Raw genomic sequence first — 23676 nt, forward strand, 5'->3', positions numbered from 1 at the left:
TTAACTTTCTTTCCTTCAATGTTAGATATTTCCAGCAGAGTGGATGGTGTTTATTACAGGGAAAATTTGGCAATAAGGGGGACAGTGCAATTGGAGGAAACATACACTCACCAATAGACCATACATCTTCATGTATTTGTCTCTTATAAAATTTATTTCAAGCATAAATTTAGGACTTTACATCAAGTACAGAGGTGGTGACATTGAGAGCTCTATGCTTGCTTGACAGTGACAATTAAAGTGAATACTGTAGATTTCAGACAATATTTAACAGATCCATAGATACTCTATAGAGTCAGTCAGGAATAGCCAAAGAGGGGATATTTGGACAGAATTTAACAATCACTCCCTTGCCATCCAGAAAGCATTGATTTCCCCCTCTTTTACAGATTTCCATGTAAGATTACATTTGAAGAAATGGCCCTGCTATATTAAATTCAGTAGCAGTGGTTACCGAATGGAAACAAATAAATGAAGAACTTCTGAAGTTCACTGACCTTATAGATTAGTAAGTCACATGTCATGGATACAGTGAGACTTAAACTGAGGTTTAAAAACATTTATTTTTTTCAGTAGTAGACCCGCAAGTTGTGAAAAAGCAGAGGGTGATATAAACACACAAATTGCTACATTACATTGTAGGGTGAAAAACAATAAGATGTGATGTGAACACGGTGCTGCAGTGGATTGAAGTAAAGCTAGGAGCCATCTAAGTGTGTCATAGGAGTGACACAAATGGGATGGCTTTATGATACAGTTTTGAAAGTTTGATGGGATATTGAGTGGAAAAATAGGAAAGCGGTATATCTGTCAATTCATTTAGGATCATCTTATGAAAAAGGATCTCTGACATCTTAGATCAAGGAAACTGAGATATTAATATGTATAGCATTATAAGGTATTAGTGAATAATCAAGTCTGACAAAAACACAAGAAATGTTCATGTTTTACCATACATGTTGTATCTCTCATGACTATGTTCCCATGATATACTGTATGTATTATTGTAGGGTTAGAGTGGAGAAATACTTGTATGGATTTTTATGCATTAGGGAGAATCATATATGTCAATTTGGAGAGTTTGTCTTTATTCTACAAAGCAACAGAAAACCAAGAACATTTAGTCCAAGAGACCAGAATGTCCAGAATTAGAAAAGAGAAACTTCAATGTGGATTGAGGAGTTGTGGCTGTTGGGGCTGGTAGAGAAAGAGAAAGAGACCAGAAAGAATATTAAGACACTAAAAATCAAAGAGGGCTCTGCCAAGTGAAAAGTAGCAAAGGATGTGAGAGATACAGGAAATGAAATAGACCTTGACCACATGCAAGGAATGAGGCAGATATTAGAGTCAAAAAAGGCATCCACAATATGGGACCAGTTGAGTCAATAAATGACTGAAAAGTCAGAGGGAAGGGAGGAGATAAATTAAGGTTTTATCCAAAAGCACCTGAGCTGTATTTATCTGTATTTCATCATCTTAGTACCAGAAATCACCAAAAAATGTTAAGGTTCTGCAGAAAATGATAGAAATAAGTACTCTATGGAGCCTCTGCTAGACCCTATGGAATACCAGAACCAAAGCACGACTACCCAGTGAAAACAAGCAGTAAGTCACTAGTCACTTTCAATACCTAAATTAGACATACACTGTAAAGCATGGAGGATGAATGGAAATATAATGGAAACAACCCATACCTTTACAGAGCCAGCCTAAACAAAACCTAAAACCTAAATAAAATAGAGGTAATAGTCTCCTTAATCATGTGTCCACTTTCTCCAAGAGTTTCTCATTCCTTTTGCCTGAATCCTCCCTTGATTACTAACCCTTCATTGCCTTACTCTCAGCAGATGATCAGCTAATCACTAATCAAATAAAGAAACAGTATTCACTCCTGAGATATATTTGTATTGATGGACTCTACAAACTGAAGAGCTTTCTAATCCCCTGAAAGTAAACCATAATACTGGAAGGACTCCTCTCCAGCGTCTTTCCAAAATGCCCAGTGGGCAGCAATTGCGAGTCTAGCTACTTAGATGTGTTCTGCCATAATTATAACCTGTTTGGATAGTGAAGACAGGAGACAGATGAAGCACTGAAAGATGTTGAGAAAAAAATGCATGGACAAGTGCAAAAGATAGCACAAGCCTTAAACACTGATCTATGCCTGCACACCATACCATGTGTGATGGAGCCAGGTGGGTCTAATCAGGAATGGATTTGTCAAGAAAGCTCTATGTGAGTTGGCACTGAGAAATTTGATTCAACTCAACTGTTTCAACATTATTCTTTGATTCTAAGACTCAAAGCCACTTGTCTCATTTAACTGCACTAATTCAAAAAGGGAATATACTCATTGCCTATTTGAACACTGCTAAGAGATTATAAAAGTTCTCATTGCAAGAAGAAAATTATAACTATTTCTAGTGACAGATTTTCACCAGACTTATTGAGGTGATCATTTTGCAATATATTTCAAACAATTATGTTGTACACCTGAAACCAAAATAACATTATATGTCAATATTATTTATGTATAATGATACCTGAAACTGAAATAGCATATTTGTCAATGTGACCTATGTATAATGATCATATAATCATTATGATATATACATAACACATATGTATACCTTCAGTTAAGTTCAGTCACTCAGTCATATCCAACTCTTTGAGACCCCACAGACTGCAGCACATCAGGCTCCCCTGTCCTTCACCATCTCCTGGAGCTTGCTTAAACTCATGTCCATGGAGTTGGTGATGCCATCCAATTATTTCATCCTCTGCCTTCTCCTTCTCCTCCTGCCATCAATCTTTCCCAGCATCATGATCTTTGCCAATGAGTGAGTTCTTTGCATCATCACGTGGCCAAAATATTGGATTTCCAGCTTCAGTATCAATCCTTTCAATGAATATTCAAGGCCGATTTCCTTTAGTATTGACTGGTTTGCTCTCCTTGCAGTCCAAGGGACTATCAAGAGTCTTCTCCAACATCGCAGTTCAAAAGCATCAATTTCTCAGTCCTCAGTTTCCTTATGATCCAGCTCTCACATCCATACTGATTACTGGGAAAACCATAGGTTTGACTAGATGGAAATTTATTTATATATATAAACATATATGTACTCACACCTATGTAAGGAACAGTTTTTGAAAAGGAATATAATTATATTTTGGATAAAGAAAACAAATCAACTTGTATAGTTTTTTTTTTTTTCAAATGTGCATGTTGGCAATCATATTTGGTCTAAAACATTATCTTCAAATAATCTGCAATAAACATGAATCCAAGTACATTATATGGTATCTTAACAGGTGATCTGTACTATTGGAAAAGAACTAGTAAAGCAGAGGATGGGGTTTAGGGAATAAAGGTGAAGAAAGGGAGGTGATTTAAAAAAATACAACTTAGACCACACTGAGGGGAGCAAACATGCTTTCTTTCATTCAAGAGTCAAGTTTTCCCCTGTCCAGGCAGGTCTCTTGGTCTTCTACCCAACTTCAAAATTGTTTCCATCTCTCAGGCTCTATGCAAACTCATGTAAACATGGATGTTCTGAACATTCTGCCTCTCTTCAGTTGAACTGGTTTCATAAAAAATTGTTGGTAAACTCCCCCAAATTAAGTAACATTTTATGCAGCAAATTTTGATAATTTTCTGTTTCCTGAATAGCTAATCTCCAATTTTTTTTCCATTTTTCAACACAGTGTCAGTGACCTAATTATATTATGTAAAAATATTATATATGCATTGCTATTCTAATATATTATGACATTTAACAAATATATACAAAATATAAATTAAATGACAGTGAGATAAAAATAAATGGAAATGGAAATACTAACGTTTTCTTCCCCAGGGGATGAGGACACTCATCTTTATGGTCACTGGACTAATGGATTCTGAATGTACACACATGTTTATACGAGTTAACTATCATAATAAAGTAATTTCTTTTACATATAGTTTCAATCAAAGTTCTCGGAATACCACAAGGGGCCAAGAATACAATTATATGTGAATAACTCTCTTCATATGCATATATAAAATTGTGTGAGCTCAATTAAGTAATCACCTTTAGTTCTTTTGTTATTCCGTCAATTCATCTACTAGTAAGTAATCCAAACTCTACAATAGATATCTTTTTTTCAGGGTTTAAATCTCAAGTCATAATAAAGGTGGAGCAATGGCCTAGAAGAATGAATAAAATGTCACATGGATATCATCATATATATGCATTTGTAAAGAAAATTAATGAAAACAATCAGAAGACTTACAGTTTGCTGAAACAGAAAGTGTACTCACTCAGAGATGAATATACATATCACCTAGAAAAAATACTTTCTCAGCTTCTGATGACGTCTAAAGAAGGGGACTCCAAGACTTTCATCTCCAGCCTACTGTGGACTCCTTTTCACTTTGCTCCTCAACTTCCCTCCATAAAATCTCTTCCCTAGGTTATAAACACACCTTGGGCTTCTGGTTCAGACAAGATGGCCTTGATCTCTTTGTGCCCACTCCTCTCTCTGTTCTGGAAATAAAAAGAGACCACCAAAGGAGACCTTGTGTATTTGGCAAGAAGACGGTGAACTAGATTAGGGCCTGAAGAATGGAAGAGCAACACAGCAGCACCTAAGAGAGGACAAGCCAGGCCCAGCATTCCTACCTCCAGCCTAGTGTCAGAAGGCAGCCTGAGCAGGGCTGTTCCTCCCAAGGAATAAATGTGAGGGAACACCAGGTGGTGGTTTAGTTGCTAAGCTGTGCCTGACTCTGTGTGACCCCATGGACTGTAGCCCACCAGGTTCCTCTGTCCATAGAATTCTCCAGGCAAGAATACGGATTCCCATGTCCTCCTCCAGGGGATGTTCCCAACTCTTCACAAGGCAAGTGGATTCCTTACCATCTGAGCCACCAGGAAAGCCCAAGAAACTAAATAATCACATGGATATTTGGATAATAAAAGGATAAAAGCATATGCTAATGTGAGATAAAGTAGATTTTAGATTAAAGAAAATTTCGAAAGACAAAGGAATACAAGGACATTACATAAGGAAAAAAGTGTAGAATCCCTGGTTCAGGAAGATCCCCTGGAGGAGGGCATGACAACCCACCTTAACATTCTTCCCTGGAGAATCCCCATGGACAGAGGAGCCTGGCAGGCTATATAGTCCATGGGGTCACAAGGAGTTTGACATGATTGAAGTCACTTAGCACACATATAAGAGAGTAAAACTTAAAAGTCCTCACCAAAAAGATCTTGAAAGGTAAATATGTGAGGTGATATTAATAGATATGTTAATTAAATCAATGAGGGAATCCATTAGTAATGTATACCTATTTAAATTGTCATGTATACTTTAAATATCTTGCCATTTTATCTGGAAAATACATTTTAAAAAAACTGAAAAAAGAAAATAAGCAAGAATTTCAATGCTTTTTATATAATTTTGTAGGTATTTCAGATATTACACTTGGTATGTAAAAGTTTTTTTTAAATTCCAGATAATAACCAGTGGGATTCACTGGACATTTAGAAAAGGAAGAAACCTTGGAAATTATCTAGACAATCCTCCCATATTAAGGATATATAAGTAAACCCAGAATGATTATGTCACTTATCTAAACTTATAAAACTCAATGCAAAAGTAGCAATAGAAACCAGGTTTCCTAGGTTTAAGTGAATCTTTACTGAATTACCTGGTAAATGGAAATATCTCCTATGCTCTGCAAAACTTGATTCTTATCTCTTTCACAGAGGTGATCATATTCCACCTTGTATTCATTGTCCAGTTAGCATAAGTTTTACCAAGTCAATTAAATTCTGTAAAGGCTCAATCCTAGCATGTCTGTTCTTCTCACTCTATATTCTCACATATGGCTAAAGCTCTTTATAAGTGCCTTCTTCCCCCTGAAACACCCTCCCTCTCTTACATGATTACCTCCTCGACATCTTTCGGCTCTCAGTAAAAACCACTTCCATACAACAGTCTTTCCTGACTCCGACACAGCTCAGGTCTCCTTTTATGTGGACTTAGGGCATTCTGTGCTTTTCCCTCTCGACACGTGTCCCAATTGTGGTACAGCATTTAACTTTGAAATTTACCTCATTTCTGTTTTTCTATTAAAATTTAAGTCCTAATTTACAAAGGTCTTTTATTCCACATACACTAGCCCTCACAGTTTCATGTCCTAAGATACTGTGATAATCGAGTCACTGAGTAAAAGGCTGAATAGGACAGAACTAGAGACAGTGCTCTGAACCTGCTGCTTGAGTCTACTTTTTACCATAGGATTCTCAGCTTCACTAGAGGAGTTCAGTTTCTTAGCTGTGCTTTCTGATCATGACAGATGAAAATACTTTAAGGAGAGTCTACAAATCAAATATTCTTACATTGTACACAAACACCTACTCTCTCTTCAAAGGTAACAAAAGAAATCCACCTCCTTGATAAATTGTTACCTACTTTTCCCTGATGAAAGTATCATCTTCCTCCTTATGGCTTCCTAATTTCATTCTTTTCATTTTTATCTCACTGACCACATTCTGTCTTATAGTTAATTATCTGAACAACACCAATCCCCACTGCTTTAATTCAGTTCTCTTGGGTTTACAAAGGCTGCACCAACTACCCTGAACTTACTATTTACTGAGTATCAACCATGGCAGAAACTGGTATTTTTCACAGACCAGCTTATTTGTTCCTTTTGAGGTAAATATTATAATTAAAAGCAAATACTCAGACTCTGGTATTTTGAAAAAACTGACAACTGGACAAAATCTATTCCAGATGGAAGTTCTTTTTGTGTTATTTATTTATTTATTTATTTTTTTCAGAAAGAACTTGCATTCTAGATAGCTTTCAGGTGAATGGAAACGGGACTGATATGTTAACTGGAAAAAAACCACTGTTGCAAGAAACAAAAGTAGACAAATCACGCATCTTCTGTATACGTCAAGACTCATTTTATTGGAAACTGTGGGCTCAGACAGTAAAGAGTCCGCCTGCAGTACAGGAGACCTGGATTCCATCCCTAGTCAGGAAGATCACTGGAAGAGGGCATGTCAAACAACTCTAGTATTCTTGCCTAGAGAATTCCCATGGACAGAGGAGCCTGGTGGGCTGCGGGGTCATCAGACCATGGAGTCATAAAGTGTTAGACTCAAATGAGCAACTGTGCATAGCAAAATTCCTCAAGGTGACATACTGATATTTAGAAACAGTTTTCTCTCAGTATTGTGCTTAACTACAACTCCTGCTTTTCAATGAAAGACCAAAGATAAAAGTAGTATTCCCTAACAATCAAGTAATTATTTCTATCAAGGAATTTTTCCTAAAGCTAAGCTAGAAAAATACACTGTGAGATAGAGCAGATAATTAGAAGTAGAAGAGATCCAAACACGGATGCTGCACGACCAATTGATAATTTTCTTTTCAGGAAAAAGAGTAAAACTTCACTTTGAGATCATGTTTTATACAGAGATTTGCATAATCTAGGAAATGTAAAGGATTTTCTACTCTAATTTCCTTGTTTAGTTGAGAAAACCAAAGCCTAGAGAAGTGAAGATAAGTTTACTAAGTCAAAGAGCAGTTATATTGGGATTCTGATGAGAGACCAGCGACAGGCCTTAGGGTTCAGTTGCTTCATCTTTGGGCTGACATGCTGGAGATTGGGTTACCAGTAATGGTGCAGTCTTTAGGCTGAATTGCTTTTAGTTTGGGAAACCTCTATCTTTGCTCTTAACACCCTCAACTAATTGCATAAAATCCACCATCTATTGGTTTAAATGTTAATTACATCTAAGAAAATATCTTCCCAGGTAAGCATGTCACAGAACTACAATTTGAAAGAAATGTACAATTCTATGGTTTATGTTACCACATGCCACTGGAATTGAATATCTATGCTACCTGTTCCACATTCATGACCTAGGAAGGAAAAACAAGATTGACAATTTTCTTTTCTCCCACTTAATCATGTCCAGAGTTTTAGTGCATGCAGGCTGCTATTACAAAATGCCAGAGGCTGGGTGGTTTATAAACCACGTTATTTCTCACAGTTCTGGAGGCTAGAAGTCCAAGATCAGGGTGCCAGCATGGTGGAGTGAGTGAGGGCCTCTTCCAGGACATATCCCTAAATAGCAGGGATGAACAAGTATTTCAGGCCTCTTTCACAAGAGCTCTAATCCCATTCATGTGGGCTCTGCCTGCATGTGGGTTCTGAACTCATGAACTCATTATTTTCAAATGGTCCCACCATCTAAAATCGTGGCTTTGGTTATTAGGTTTTCAACATATGAATTTTGAGAGAACACAAGCATTTAGACCATGACACCCAATGAGGAGACTGACTTGTCTAATGTAACCCAAAGCCTTATCCATACTGAAAGCTCTCTGGTGCTGATAGGAAGCCAAGGACTAAGGAATTATAGATTTCTCCTGGTATATACCCAGGGGATTTCAGAGTTTTGAAAGATACAGATAAAAAACTGTCTTATTTGGGGGGGAAATTGTCTATTCTTTAAAAAACAGCATGCATTTTGTACACTGTATTCGAATATATAAAACTCGATTACCTATCCATACACCAAAACACATTACAGAAATACAAACAATCCCATTTACAATTGCATCAAAAAAATAAAATACTTATAAATAAATTTAAACAAAGTGTTGAAAGATCTATGAATGAAAACATTCAAGACACTCATGAAAGAAATATTTAAAAGACACGAGGGACATATTTCATATTTATTGATTGGAAGAATTAATATTTTAATACATCCATACTACCTACAGCTATCTTCATATTCACTGCAGTCTCTCTCGAAATTCCAAGGCATTTTTCACAAAACAGAAAAAAAAAAAAATTCTACAAAATGTATAAAACTGTTGTTGTTCAGTTGCCAGGTCCTGTCTGACTCTCTGTGACTTCACAGACTCAGATCCCCAGACTTCCCTGTCCCTTACCATCTCCTAGAATTTGCCCAAGTTCGTGCCCATTGAATTGGTGATGCCATCCAACCATCTCATCCTCTGTCACCCTCTTTTTCTTCTGCCTTCAATCTTTCCCAGCATCAGGGTCTTTTCCAATGAGTCAGCTATTCACATTAGGTGGCCAAAGTATTGGAGATTCAGCTTCAGCATCAGTCCTTCCGAAGAGTATTTGGGGTTGATTTCCTTTAAGGTTGACTGGTTTGATCTTCTTGGTGCCCAGGGACTCTCAAGAGTCTTCTACACCAGCACAGTTCGAAAACATCAGTTCTTCAGCACTCTGCCTTCTTTATTGTCTGCCCAGCTCTTACATGTGTACATGACTACTGGAAAGAGCATAGCCTTGACTATACAGACCTCTGTTGGCTAAGTGATGTCTTTGCTTTTAACACACTGTCTAGGTTTGTCAGAGCTTTCCTGCCAAGAAGCAATCGTCTTTAATTTCATGGCTGCAGTCACCATCCACAGTGATTTTAGAGCCCAGGAAGAGGAAATCTGTCACTGCTTCCACCTTTTCCCCTTCTATTTGCATGTAAGTGATGGGGCCAGATGCCATGATCTTAGCTTTTTTGATATTGAGTTTCAAGCCAGCTTTTTCACTCTCCTCTTTCACCCTCATCAGAGGCTTTTTAGTTCCTCTTCACTTTCTGCCATTAGAGTGGTATCATTCACATATCTGAGGTTGTTAATATTTCTCCCAGTAATCTTGATTCCAGCCTTTAGGACTCATCCAGTCCAATATTTCGCATGACATGCTCTGCATATAAGTTAAATCAGCAGGGTGACAGTATTCAGCCTTGACGGACTCCTTCACTCATTTTGAATCAGTTTATTGTTCCTTGTCTGCCTCTAACTGTTACTTTTTGAACTGCATACAGGTTTCTCAGAAGTCAGGTAAGGTTCAACTGGTATTCCCATCTTCTTAAGAATTTTCCACTTTGTTGTGATTCCACACAGTCTGGTGAGGTCAATGAAGCAGATGTTTTTCTGGAATTCCTTTGGCATTACTATGTTACAGCAAATGTTGCCAATTTGATCTCTGGTTCCTCTGCCTTTTCTAAACCCACCTTGAACATCTGGAAGTTCTAGGTTCACATAATACTGAAGCCTAGCCTGGAGGATTTTGAGCATGATCTTATGAGCACTGGAGATGAGTGCACCTGTTCAGTGGCTTGGACATTCTTTAACACTGTCCTTCTTGGGAATTGGGACGAGGATTGACCTCTTCCTGTCCTCTGGCCACTGCTGGCTTTTCCAAAATTTCTGACATATTGAATGGAGCACTTTAAAGCATCATCTTTCAGGATTTTAAATAGCTTTGCTGGCATTTTATCACTTCCACAAGCTTTGTTGGCAGCAGTGCTTTTTAAGACCCACTGGAGTTAACATTCAAGAATTTCTGGTTCTGAGTGAGAAACTACACCATTGTGATTATCTGGGTCATTAAGATATTTTTTTGTATAGTTCTGTTTATTTTTTACATCTCTTCTTGGTCTGTTCTGCTGTATTAAATCACAAAACACCTAAGATAAAAGTGATCTTGAGAAAGAAGAACAAAGTTCAAGACTAGGGTTGCTGGTTTCAAATTGTATTAGAAAGCTATAGTAATCAAAACAGAATGATTTGCTTCTGGCACAAACACAGACACATAGATCAACAGAGCAGAACAGCGAAGCCGGAAAGAAAGGCACATCCGTATAGTGTCGGTTAGCTTATGAAAACGGAGCCAAGAATATCCAGTGGGGAAAGGACAAGCTTTACAAAATGGCACTGGGAAAACTGGATAGTCCTGTGAAAAAATGAAACTGTGCCCATCTTTTACCATACACAAAAATCTACTAAAAAGGGATTAAAAAGTTGAACATAAGACTTTAAAGCAATTAAACTCCTAGAAGAAGACATCGAGGTAATCTTCTTGCCATCAGTCTTTGCAACGAGTTTTTGGGTTTCACACCAAAAGCAAAGGCAACAAATGCAAAAACGGACTAGTGGGACCACATCAAACTCCAAACAAAGGAACATCAGCAAAATCAAATGGCAATTTACAGATTGACAGAAGATATTTCCCAATCATATATTTGATAAGTGCTTAATATCCAAAAATACATGAGACATACAACCCAAGTGCAAAAACCCCAAATAATCTAAATTTTTAATGGAGCATAAGAAAAGTAAGAGTTTCAATAAATCTGAAGATTAGACTGTAGATGAGAGACACAGCAAGGTTTTCCTTCTAGATCAACAAAAGCCTGTGCTTTCCTGACATTACTTTCTTTCATCTCCACTCACTTGTTTGACAATTACAGTTCACAGTGTACAATCTTCTATCAATAGGAATCACCCCACAGTGAGCTACAATGTATACTAAGAACAGCCCCACTGGAAAAAATACTAATATTTGCATACTTACTAATGAGGTATATCAAAAGGAAGGTAATTTCCAGAGTTTACCAATCTATTGTTTTCTACATTTCATTTCAAAATTGAGCCACCTAGTAAGGAAAATGAGTTAAGGGACCCCAATAATATATAGATAGAAAATAAGTTTTAAATGGGAGCATTAATGCATTATAGTTTGGGGGCAATTTATTATTGTTGTTGTAAGTGTATTCCTTTTGATTTTCTACTGCATCAGGTTATAATTTATTATAAATATTGATACCAACATACAGACACCTACTGCTAAATTTATAGTGAGTATAGAAGACAGAATATATTAGGCAAGAAGTGAAAGTATGGGAAGTCAGCAATGGTAGTAAAGTAAAGGGCAGTATTGCCTTGAGAGGAAGGAAGGTTCTCAAAGTTTCTTGAAACACCAAGAACACGCCAGATGTGAGGAATTAGCTTAATTTGTAAATCAGAAACTCTACTAGAAGTTATTTAATTTCATAAAAACATTACAATGCTAAAACCCAAAATTTAGACAGAGAATAGGGTTGGGTCGGGTATATAGATAGACATTTAAAATTCTCCATTGATTAGTGCATCAGGCACTTAAGGACCACCCTCACTGAAGTCTTTCTCTATTGCTCAACCTACAGGTACCAGCATGGAGAAAGAGATAGCTCTACTCCACAGGCAGTAGAAGCCTACCTTTATGGCCTAATGGCTTTCCTTAAGAAGCATCCCATGCAGCAGATTTTCTCCATCACATCCCATCTGGCTGACTCCCCACAGTCAACAGGAGTCCTCACCCTGGGATCATTCCTCAATCCCCATGGCTCCAGCTCCCAGCTTCCGTGGACACCAGTGGACTTACAACCTGGTCCGAGGTATGAAAGGCTGCAGCATGGCTTGTCTATGTGGTTCTTACTCTGTTCAGACTGTCACAGATTAGTTAGCTCACTGCCCAACTGCTTCAAATGCCTCCCCTGTCCCAGTAGATGGCCATGGATGCGGGGATCTCTCCCCAGTGCTTCAGCCCCTTCACCCCCAGGTGCAAGCTGTTCCACTTGCTCTCCTCCTTCTTTCCCCTTCCTCCTTGTCCCTTCTTTCCTTTGTCCTACCAAGTTCTGTATGGATCCAGATGTTCCTTTTCAGTAGTCAGAGAGTCCTGCCAGGATTCACCTGGTCTTCTGTGAGAACTGCTGCATCTTTAGATGTTCTTGATGCATCGGTGGAGAGAGGTGTATCCCACTTCCACCTACCCCTCCGTCATCTTGTCCACCCCCATTTGTGCATGGATTAGAAACGAGTTTCCTTTTCTATTAAGTAACACTGCCATCACCACACACATTTAACTTTTGCTTTTTGAGGAGAACACAGGTAAGTTCCACTCCCTTCATTTGAGTCAGTCATTCAGCCGTGTCCAACTCTTTGAGACCCCATGGACTGCAGCACACCAGGCTTCCCTGTACATCCTTGACTCCCAGAGCTTACTCAAACTCATGTCCATCTAGTTGGTGATGCTGCTCAATGATGTCCACTCTCTCAGACAATTGCAAAAATACAACACTATCTTATAGTTACATTAACCATGCTATATATTAGAGCCCTGTTCAGTTCAGTTGCTCATTCATGTCCCTCTCTTTGTGACCCCATGGACTGCAGCAACACAGGCTTCCCTATCCATAACCAATTCCCAGAGCTTGCTCAAATACATAATTTGATCCCATGATTATATCATGAAGCTCAAAGTTATATCTTCAGATCTTATTAATTTTTTATATATGAAAGTGTGTAACCTTTAAAAATCTCTCCCTATTTCCCCTACCCTCCAGTCTTTGGCAATCATTTTTTCTACTCTGAGTTCCATCTTTTTTTTTTTTTTTGAGATTCCTTATAATTGAGATCATACGGAATTTGTCTTTCTCTGACTTAGTTCACTTAGTGTAATGCCCTCCAGTTATACCTATGTGGCCACAAATGGAAGGATTTCTTTCTTTTTCTAATGGCTAAATAATATTTACCTATATATGTCACATCACATTGTTTTAATCCATTTACCTGTCAAAAGATACTCAGGTTGTGCCTATACCAAGGCTACTGTGAATAATGCTTCAGTAAACATGGGAATACAGATCTCTCTTTGAGACAATGATTTCATTTCCTTTGACTATATATCCAGAAGTGGGATAATGCATCACATAACAGTTCTCTTCTAAGTTTCTTGAGGAACCTCCACAGTATGTTTCCATGGGAGACCAGTGTACATCCCTACCAACAGTGCATAACCACTCCTTTTTCTCCACATCCTCAATAACATTTGTCATTTCTTACCTTTTGGTACTAGCCATTCAAACAGGTATGAGGTGATACCTGTTGTGCTTTTGATCTGCATTTCCTTTGCTTATTAGTGATGCTGAGCATCTTGTCATATACCTCTTGATCATCTATATGTCTTATCTGTGGAAAATGTCTATTCTTTAAAGATGGAGCATACATCATGTTTACTATATTCCAATATACGAAACTCAGTTGTCGACGTGTATATCAACAACAAACTATCAGAAAGTGGAATAAAGAAAACAATCCATTTACTATTGCATCACAAAAAGATAAAACAATAAGAAATAAACTCAAAAAAGGTGTCAAAGATTTTATCAAAACCTTTAAGACATTGGTAAGAGAAATTTAAAAACAGTGAAAGATATGTAAAGTTAGGTGGTCGATCCAATGTGATTCTTGAGGGAGGATTTGCATTACTATAAACTTCCCTCTTAGAACTGCTGTTGTTGCATCCTCTAGGTTTTAGATCATCATATTTTCAGTGTTCTTTGTTTCTAGGAATGTTCTGATTTCCCTTAGTTCTTCAGTAACCTGTTCATTATTAAGAAATGTGTTGCTTAATCTCCATGTATTTGTGTTCTTTAAAGTTTTTTTCCCCATATAATTGATATCATCTCTAGTGTGGTCAGAGAAAATGCGTGATATAATTTCAGTTTCCTTAAATTTACTGAGGTTTGATTTGTGACCCAAGATGAGGAAAATGTTCCATCTGTACTTGAGAAGAAAGTGTACTCTTCTGCATTTGGATAGAATGTGCTGAAGATATCAATTAGGTCTGTTTGCTCTAATATTTCCTTTTAGGCTTATGTTTCCTTATTAATTTTCTGTTTTGATGATATATTTCAAAATCGAAACACCTAGTAAGGAAAAATGAGTAGGGGACCTCAACAATACATGGATAGAAAGTCATTTAAAACTGGGAGCATTACTTAATTATAATTTGGGGGAATGCATTATTACTAATACTACTGTAATTTTCTTCCCTTTAATTCTCTGCTATACTAGGTTGATATTGATTTAAAATAGTAATACCAACATAGAGGCACATAGTACTCAAGTTACAGTAGATTGAGAAAGACAAAGCTTATGAGGCAGGAAGTGAAATCACAGAAAGTTAGCAATGGTATCAAAACAAGGGGAGTATTACCTAGAAAGAAAGAAGAGTTCTCTAATTGTTTGGAGACAACACGAACAAGCCAGATGAGAGCCAACCAGCTTAAGCTGTATACCAGAAACCGCACCGGAAGGAAAATGAAGTTCATGAAAATATGCTGATGCTAAACGCCAAAATCCAGACAGTAAGAGAATAGGGTAGGGTTTATGTAGATGCTGAAAACTACTCAGAGAGATAGACATGGAAGCAAATTCACTAATGAGCATCAGAAAGATCAAAGCATAAAAGGGTCTGAAAATAAATCGTAAAGGGACTTGGTAGACTGATCAAAAGAATAAGAGAATCAAATTAGAAAACCAAAATATAAAGACTTGTGCATGTGATAGACCCAGAGAATACTCAGCAGAGAAAATTTCGGCCTTAGTGACCAGCGAACAGAAGCCTCCAGCATCAGGAACAAAATCCCTGGGCAGGACTCACGACTGTGTGCTTCTGGGAACAGCCTCAGTTTCAAAGTTTGGGCACTACACCACCTAAAAGCGAACGCAGACAAGGATTATAGCCTGCTATGGCACTGAAACAAGACGATAGTGTTTGTTAGTTTACATTTCTCATTCAACTATAAAGTTAATGAATCACTAACCAATGATAATTGACACCATCAGTTTCCAGTCAGATCCTCTTTAGTCATACAGTGGATATCTGAACCTGTTATATGATCCCCAGTAACAGTTTTAATAATTAAATTTATAGATGTTAGTTGAAGGAAAATTGCTTTACAATACTGTACTGCTTTTGGCCAAACAATAGCATGAATCAGCCATAGGGATACCTATGTCCCCTTGCCCTTGAACCTCCTTCCCACCTTCCTTCCCATCCCAACCCTTGAAGTTGGTACAAAAAAACATGGAATGCTTCACAAATTTGTGTTTCATCCTTGGGCAGGGGCCATGCTAATCTTCTCATTATTATTCCAATTTTTTCATATATGTGCTACCAAAGCAATGACATATCTAACATTTTAACAGAAAAGGAAATCATATAGTTAGTCATCTACCAATAAATGATCAATTACATTAAGAATTAGGGTATTCTGCTATATTTACTACCCCTTATAGAATTGAATTTTATAAGTTCCAAATTTCCATGTAGGAATTAAACATATATTTATGCATAACACATGTAACATGCACAGAAATATATGCACACAAATACATCTGTGTTCATACAACCTATTATCCTCCTTGCCTGTCACAATAAGCTCTTTAGTTGATGAGAGAGACAGTCCCAAATTTCTCCAACTTTTATGTCTCCTTTTTGAGAACCACTTCTTTTATTTTCATCACATAATTTTAAATGACCAGTTTATTCTTAGATACCATGCCCCTTTAAACTAACAAAGAGTAGAGAAACCTAGTAAATGCTGATATCTTATCCTTAATTAAATTACTACTCTTCTGGTAAATTGGAAAAAGAATCATGTTCAGATCTCATTCAAGAGGATAAAATCTCTATTTTATCATTTCTCTTGTCCAAACTCAATTCTTGCTCACTTGAGTCTTAAATTATATTACTTACAAAGGACGCACAGGAAAAGTAATATTAAAATCACGCTTGCAAGAGTCTATGATTTTATGCTTCTGTTGGCCAAAGGTAGGGCCAGGAATAATTTCTGAAATATTACAATACATCGTGGAAGCATGAAGGTCTAGTTCTACTATCAAAGAGGAGATGTTTGGAGATGGTTCAAAAACTAAGCCCCATGAGTTGTCAGGATGTACTCCCAACCAGACATGTAAATTTGTCCCTAAAAAGTCAAAGTCAGGAAAGGGCAGGCCTTGTTTGCAGAGCCAGTGATGTTGTCTAGGGTGCTGACCAGGTAATATTCTTGTATTACCATTTGGAGATTTATTTGCTATTTTCTCGAAGAAACAAACATAATGAGAAGATTAAGGATGCATAAAAATAGAAGAGCTGTCAAGGTGCCTAGAAGAAAGGCTAGCCAGGAGAACCAGGCCCCCACACTGATAATTGTCAAAGACTGTAACAGTGAGTGTTTTATAGACAGAGCAGAACAGTGGATAAAACCAATGTTCTAATGTTTTGCAGTCAAAGACAAAATATTTTTCTGTTTAAGCAGAGTCATCACAGCTCCCAATGTGGTCCTGGTTACACACATACAGACCGAGAGCCACAGGCATGTGTGATGTGACATCAGAAGTGAACAGAGGAGTGTACTGGTGCCCAGTCACCTGCATCTGCTTCTAATGGGACCTGGGGAAAATTACTTGCCCTCTCTAAGTCATTGCATCTTAATTGATATAACTTGGTGATCATAGTGAAGATTAAGGCTATCTCACAGGGTTCCTGTGAAACACAAATTTTAAGATGTTCTAAAGCTCTTGTGAAAGTATCAAAGACATGCATGGGGTTTTTAGGTGAGTGAGCAGATTCAAGGTACAGTATCCTTTTTCTCTTAGTATTCTCTTTTTAGTCAATAGCAGAGATCAGTCAGTCACATGTTTACTCTTATCCCAGCGTGATGGTAAACCACACAGATCAACTGGACTTTTCTTGTCATTTCAGTGTCTAAAATGCAAGCATTAGACAATGTAGAGTAAAAAAATCATAAACTCCTAGAGGCCTCGCTGCTGAAAGTCTGCAGAGTCCCAGTATTAAACTGTCTTAAAAGAATGGCCTAAGCAATCTGGTTCAGAATTAAGTTCCAAATGTTCGCAGAGCACAGAAGTACTTCTGGGAGCAATACAAAAATGCAGGGAGTAACCTACTTCTCCAACTCTCTATCTGTACAATATCATCATCCATCTAAATTTACACAGAAAGCGCTCCTTCCCCACCCCAACTACTACAGCACCAACTCTTGCTCAGAGCAACAGGGAAAGAGAAGCCTTCCCTCCACAGGATGGATTTGATAATCTCAGGTGACTATATCATCTCAAAATGGCACATGTTTTTATTTAAACAGGGTCCTGCCTGCTCCTGCTGCTGGTCATGTCAAATCTGCTCTTGTGCCAAGGCATCTTATGCCCGTCCCTCTGTCCTGACGGGGATGACGTCTGCCGGGCCTCCCTTATAGACCTGTTTGTCCATGCCTCCGTTCTGTCCACCGGCATGTATAACCACTCCGTGAAAATGTTCACTGATTTTGTAAGTACTGTGATGGTGGTAGTTTAGTTGTTAAGTCGTGTCTGACTTTTCTGACCCCATGGATAGTAGCCCGCCAGGCTCCTAGAAGGAACCTTCGTGTAAGTGACTGGGCTATATCATCCTTTCAATAAGAAGGCTGCATCAGCCAAACTTCAAATAACACCCTTTCTAGGTCAAAGAAGCTATCAGCTCATAAGATGTGGAAATCGAAGAAAGGTTCAGTTTTATGAAATCTCAAAGATTCCTAAGAAGTGCAATAACTTTTTCAATTTCCTTTCATTCATTTTGTTTTTTATTTTCCAAAATAAATGATTTTGTATTTGTAGGCTAGGAATGCCATAAAAGAATACAATAGACTCAGTGGAATAAACAACAGAAATTTATTTCCTCACAGTTCTGGGGTCTACAAGTCCAAGATCAGGGTGCCAGCAAGGTGAGGTTCTGGTAAGAACTCTTTCTTCCCAGGCTGGCTTCTCCCTGTGTCCTCACACAGGGTGGGGTGGGGAAGAGAGACAGAGGAAAAGACACAGAGATGTACAGAGAAAAGAGAAAATTCTCTGCTGTTTTGCTTCATGAAAACACTAAAACACTGTTGGATCAGTTTTCCACCCTATGACCTCATTTAACATTAATGGGTTTCGCTGGTGGCTCAGATGGTAAAGCATCTGCCCATAATGTGAGAGACCTGGTTTCTATCCCTGGGTCTGGAAGATTCCCTGGAAGAGGGAACAGCAAGCCACTCCAGTATTCTTGCCTGAGAACTCCCATGGACAGAGGAGTCTGGTGGGCTACAGTCCATTTCAAAACACAGCACTTTGGCAGTTAGGGCTCTAACACATGAAGTTGAAGAACACAGATTCAGTCCACAGTACTACCTGACATAAAACACTTTTAGGTGGGACTGGAGAAAAGGAAGCATGTTGATTTTCTGGTCCTTCAGTGTCTCTCTGGGCTTTCTTCTCCAGGCTCAGAGTAAATAGCCAATAAATGAGAACTGCTCTGCAGTGAACTGGGTGGATGGAGCATGTTAAACAAAGCTGAATCCCGGTCACAAAAACAAATACTGGTAGTTTTTTTTAATGCTACAAATTATTGTTTTAAGATTTGCAGTAAATAGGTTTTGAGCTACAATAGAAGGGGAGTTTACAATTGGAAACAATTATTCTCTTTCTGATGAAGGTGTTTGAAAATTGTATGTTAATTCTTTTAGGTCAATCAAGGAGCACACAGTAGAGCAGACAGCTAATAAAAAGTGGCACTAAAGGTTTCTGTTAAATTCACGTAGTTCTTTTTACTCACTATTTTTGTTTCATCCTCCATTTTTGACTGTCCATTTTTTTTTCCAACTCTTCCAAGTAATCTCTTGAAATGTTCATAACTTTTGCCAAAGATTAGTTTTTCTCTGTCAATGTGTTAGCTAGATTTTTCTACTCTTATTCTCAGTCCATTGCTTAGTATTTCCTATAACTTTATGCCATGTTTTTCTGCAGTACCATTTTGTCCCCATAAACAACATTGTATTCTGCACCTGGAATGAACACTAAGCTTCTTGGTATGAGGATCAGAGATAAGTCAGAGTCATAACTTATAACTCCTTATAAGGGAATATATTGGCTCTAACCCACAGTAAACAAGAGACTAAATGGTTAAATATAGGTGCATGCATACATTCTAAGTCACTTCAGTTGTGTCCAACTCTTTGCAACCCTACTGACTGTAGCCCAACAGGCTCCTCTGTCCATAGGATTGGCCAGGCAAGAATACTGGAGTATGCTGATGTACACTCTTGCAAGGGATTCACCACACCTAGGGATCAAACCTGAGTCCTCTTATATCTCCTGCATTGGCAGGAATGTTCTTTCCCACTACCATCACCTGAGAAGCACCAAATATCGGTACATATGTACTATAGTTGGTTCAAATACTAAAAAAAAAAAAATATATAATAATATAACAGAGAAGGGAAAAGGTTAAACTTAGAGAAGTTAGATGTAAAATCAATTTTATAGAGACAATGTATAGAAAAAGTAGGAAAATAATGACTTGCAAATTTTGGGATGCCCCCCCCATTAAAAAATTATACATGTATCAACATGTTAATGTTGTGGTTTTAGGTTCATCTACTGAATGCCCAACAACCCTAACTAATTGTCTGATCACTTTCAGGATGAACAGTATGCCCAGGGCAAAGAGTACTTTATCAATGTCTCCGACAAGTGCCACACCAATTCCCTCCATCTCCCTGAAGATATGCAGCACATCCGACGGATGAACGTGAGTCTTTTACCTGGGTTTTTTACTGTATCAAATGAGACAGTATGTCGCTTACCAAGCTTCAGATTATTAGAGGTAATGTTAACTGTACACGCAGAAAAAGTTGGAGGCCTGTAAGCAATTGAAGAGAAATTATATTATGCAGTTGATGAAGCATGAGCGAAATCAAGGAATGACTAAAGATCTATAGTAGCAACATAAATAACAGATCTATAAATCATCCATGCAGACAAGTTTACTTCAACCAATGCATTAGACACAGGATTGCAGCTATTATACTGTACGAAAACAGGAAATGAATGGGAACCTCCATGTGTAAAATAAAAGATTGCAAAATTCATGAATATGTAAGAAACACACCCCAGTTTTGAGTACTCCCTGTTACTAGTGACTCCTACATGGGATCCTATACTGCACCACCCGAGCCATCGTGTCTTCCTTTCAAGGATCTCCTTATTCTGCTTCTATTTCCCTGACACCACCTTCATTCGTCATTCTCAATGACTCCTCTGTCACCTTTTATTCTTAATTTGTAAGTCTCCCCAACAATGGCCTATAAAACATTGTTTTGCTTCTCATGGCCGTAACGATTGCCTCTGTTCTGAGAACAACACAGTTTACATATCAAGCCTCAATCATTTATGGCAGCTCCAAATTTTCATCATTATAGTCTCTCCTTTCTGATTTCCTGCATTATCCTTCGTCCTAACATTATTTAAAATATTTTCACATGCATCCCCTCTTAAAATACTATCTTCTTCCTCTACAACCTTCTTAATGATACCAGCATTCTTTTCCTCTGTTAAGCTCATTAATAATGAGGATAATCAAGTAAAGGACAAAGATCAAAGAGGAAGAGGAGGAGGGATTTTTCAATAAGCTTAAATTTAAATTTTTTGAGAGTTACTACATAGCCATACATTTTACTCAGCATATAAACATGCTGAGGACTATATTTAATCCTATTCAGTTCTCTGTTCTTTACCACTAAAACGGTTCATGGATATAAAGAAATCAGGCATATTAACTAGAGATCTTCAGCCCCTGGGATTTTCAGGCTCAATTCTGCTAGTAGTAGTGAACTAGGGGGGACCCTCCACTGTGAATCCCACTGATGCTGTTACTAAAGACAACGCTGTGCCATTTTCTGCTCGGACACATGTCAACAAAACAGACTGTTCTGATATCAGCAGGGGGCTGGTGTTGGGATCAGCTGAGGAGAGAAGCCTGTTTAGGAATGTCTTGTCTTCTTCGTTGTCTCTTTGTTGTAATGTCATAAAACAAATTACCAATCAAAAATCAATACGAATGACTCATCTGATTCATTAATACGAATGAACCACTGGGTGGGCACAGGTGGAATCCCTCTTTCCTGGGTCAGGCACTGCAGCACATACTGACTTGAGTAAATACTTAGATTCTCTCAGGCAAATATACAAACATAAAAGAACTCACTGAGTGGTGGTAGAATTTCAGAAGAAAAAAGAAAATTCTTCATGGTATAAATTAGAACTTATCAGAAATATTAGTAAAATAACATAGATATTATATGTTTTATAATATTATCTTTTAATAATTCAACAAAGTGTGAACTAATAGCTTACGTTTTATCCTTTTGCAACTTTTACTACCTTCAAAAATCTCTGCATGCACATAGGAATAACCAAGAGATTTTTAGGTCAGCTGCTCTGAGCAAAGATCACATGTTACCAAAACCACTGAATTATTATTTTAATGAGACTGTTTCTTATGCTTGCTTAGAGTAAAGGCCTTATTATGTGGATACTCATGTTACTATACTCCTGGCAAAAACCTCTGTATCAGCTAGTCACGGACCTGCGGAGTATGAAAGAAGTCTCAAATACTATCCTATCCAGCGCTAGAGAAAATGTGAAAAAACTAAAAGAACTTCAAGCACTCATAGAGAGGCCGTTCAGCCAGGTGAGCATCCTGCAGAGGGCTTTCATGCTTTGCTCATGGATGAAAGAGGTGACCTCTGTAATGTGTAAGGAGTTTGGAAATATCTAATTTTGTAAGAAAAAGATTCATGACTTCTATATTCTAGACTGCTACTACATAAAGCAGGAGCCTAGTCATTCATAGTGATAAATTCTACTGTAAAGGAATCAGAATTTCACTGCAATTTTTGACATGTGCAGCCTTCCCTGCACTGAATACAATTCCACCAAAAGCTTGCTTCTTCCTGGGCATAGGTGGTTGAAATATTTTCAAGAGTAAGAGAACTAGAGTACAGAATTTCCAAGATCAGCATTTTCTTCAAAGTATCCCACGACATCTGCTATTCAAGTTCCGCTTGTCTTCTTTCTCTGTTCTCCTCAAATCAAAGGATGAGAGTGGGAAGGAAGCAAAGAGAAAGTTAAAACTAAACTTGAGTTATGTTTCTGCTTTTTAGATTCCTAATAGTTTTCTTAGAGGCTGGCTCCAAATCCATATCTAGAGAATTTTATATTTATATGTCTTCCCCAGATCTTAATTTGATAATTAGAAGGAACAAAGATAAACAAATACTAATAAAACACATAAGAAGTCATCGTCTTTTGGATATTCAGGTTATTTTTACAGCCAGGAGGAAGATGTACATCGCTCGCATTTACTGGTTTGGACTCCGATCCCTACTGTCGAGCAATGAAGATAGGCGTCATTCTGCATTTTATAGCCTGTTCTTCTGCCTGCGCAGAGATACTCGTAAACTTGACATTTACACCAAGTTCGTGGCATGCCGACTGATCTATAAGAGGTGTTAAATCCACATCTATACCATCCAGGTCTGAGACGGTCATAATGATCTATCCCATAGCAAGCTTATTTGAAATTTACAGCTTTTTAATGCATGCTCTGTGAAATGGGTCTCTTCTTAAAAAAATAAACACAAACTCTGTAGAGATGTCAAAATCTAAGACGGCAATTTGTCAACATTTCTTATTTTCATTTAATATAAAATCAAAAAAAAAAATCTACCCCTACAATTGAGAGAATGAAGCTCCTACTAAAATTAGTCACAAATAGTAGAAGCTGGCATTACAAAGAAGACCATTAAAAATTACTTAAGAATCACAGCCAATTATTCTGGGTCATGTTATTAGAATCAAAGAATTAGACAATTGTTCATCATTCTGGTCATGCTACCAAGAAGACTGAATTCTCAGGATTCTTTGTGAAAGCCAGCCACGAACTGTCAGCCAACTGTTACAATCACAGTGTTACACCAGAAAATATAAATGCTTCGCACCTTTGTATAAATAGCATGAGGTTTACTGAACTATCTAAGAATTCTTAGGATGCTGTCTTAGTCCTTCTGGGTTACTATAACAAAACATCAGAGGCTTAAAAAAATGGAAATGGATTTCCACAGCGTGGTCATGCAGGGTTCTTTCTGGTCA

At 37.8% G+C, this 23676-nt stretch overlaps 1 protein-coding gene and 1 non-coding gene across 2 annotated transcripts; one reads left to right on the forward strand and one right to left on the reverse strand.

The window, feature by feature from the left end:
• The first annotated feature begins 12208 nt into the window (after positions 1-12208).
• On the forward strand, positions 12209-23040 carry LOC102269208 (placental prolactin-related protein 4). The gene is made up of 5 exons (XM_070361165.1): positions 12209-12263; positions 17820-18001; positions 20168-20275; positions 22037-22216; positions 22846-23040. Exons 1-5 carry the CDS (start codon positions 12209-12211, stop codon positions 23038-23040), a joined length of 720 nt encoding a protein of 239 aa, XP_070217266.1.
• On the reverse strand, positions 15734-15839 carry LOC138985147 (U6 spliceosomal RNA). Its single transcript, XR_011462405.1, has one exon. It is a non-coding gene; the product is annotated as a U6 spliceosomal RNA (small nuclear RNA).
• Positions 23041-23676: the final 636 nt, after the last annotated feature.

The sequence above is a fragment of the Bos mutus genome, chromosome 23, assembly GCF_027580195.1.
Source record: "Bos mutus isolate GX-2022 chromosome 23, NWIPB_WYAK_1.1, whole genome shotgun sequence".
Taxonomy (NCBI): Eukaryota; Metazoa; Chordata; class Mammalia; order Artiodactyla; family Bovidae; genus Bos; species Bos mutus.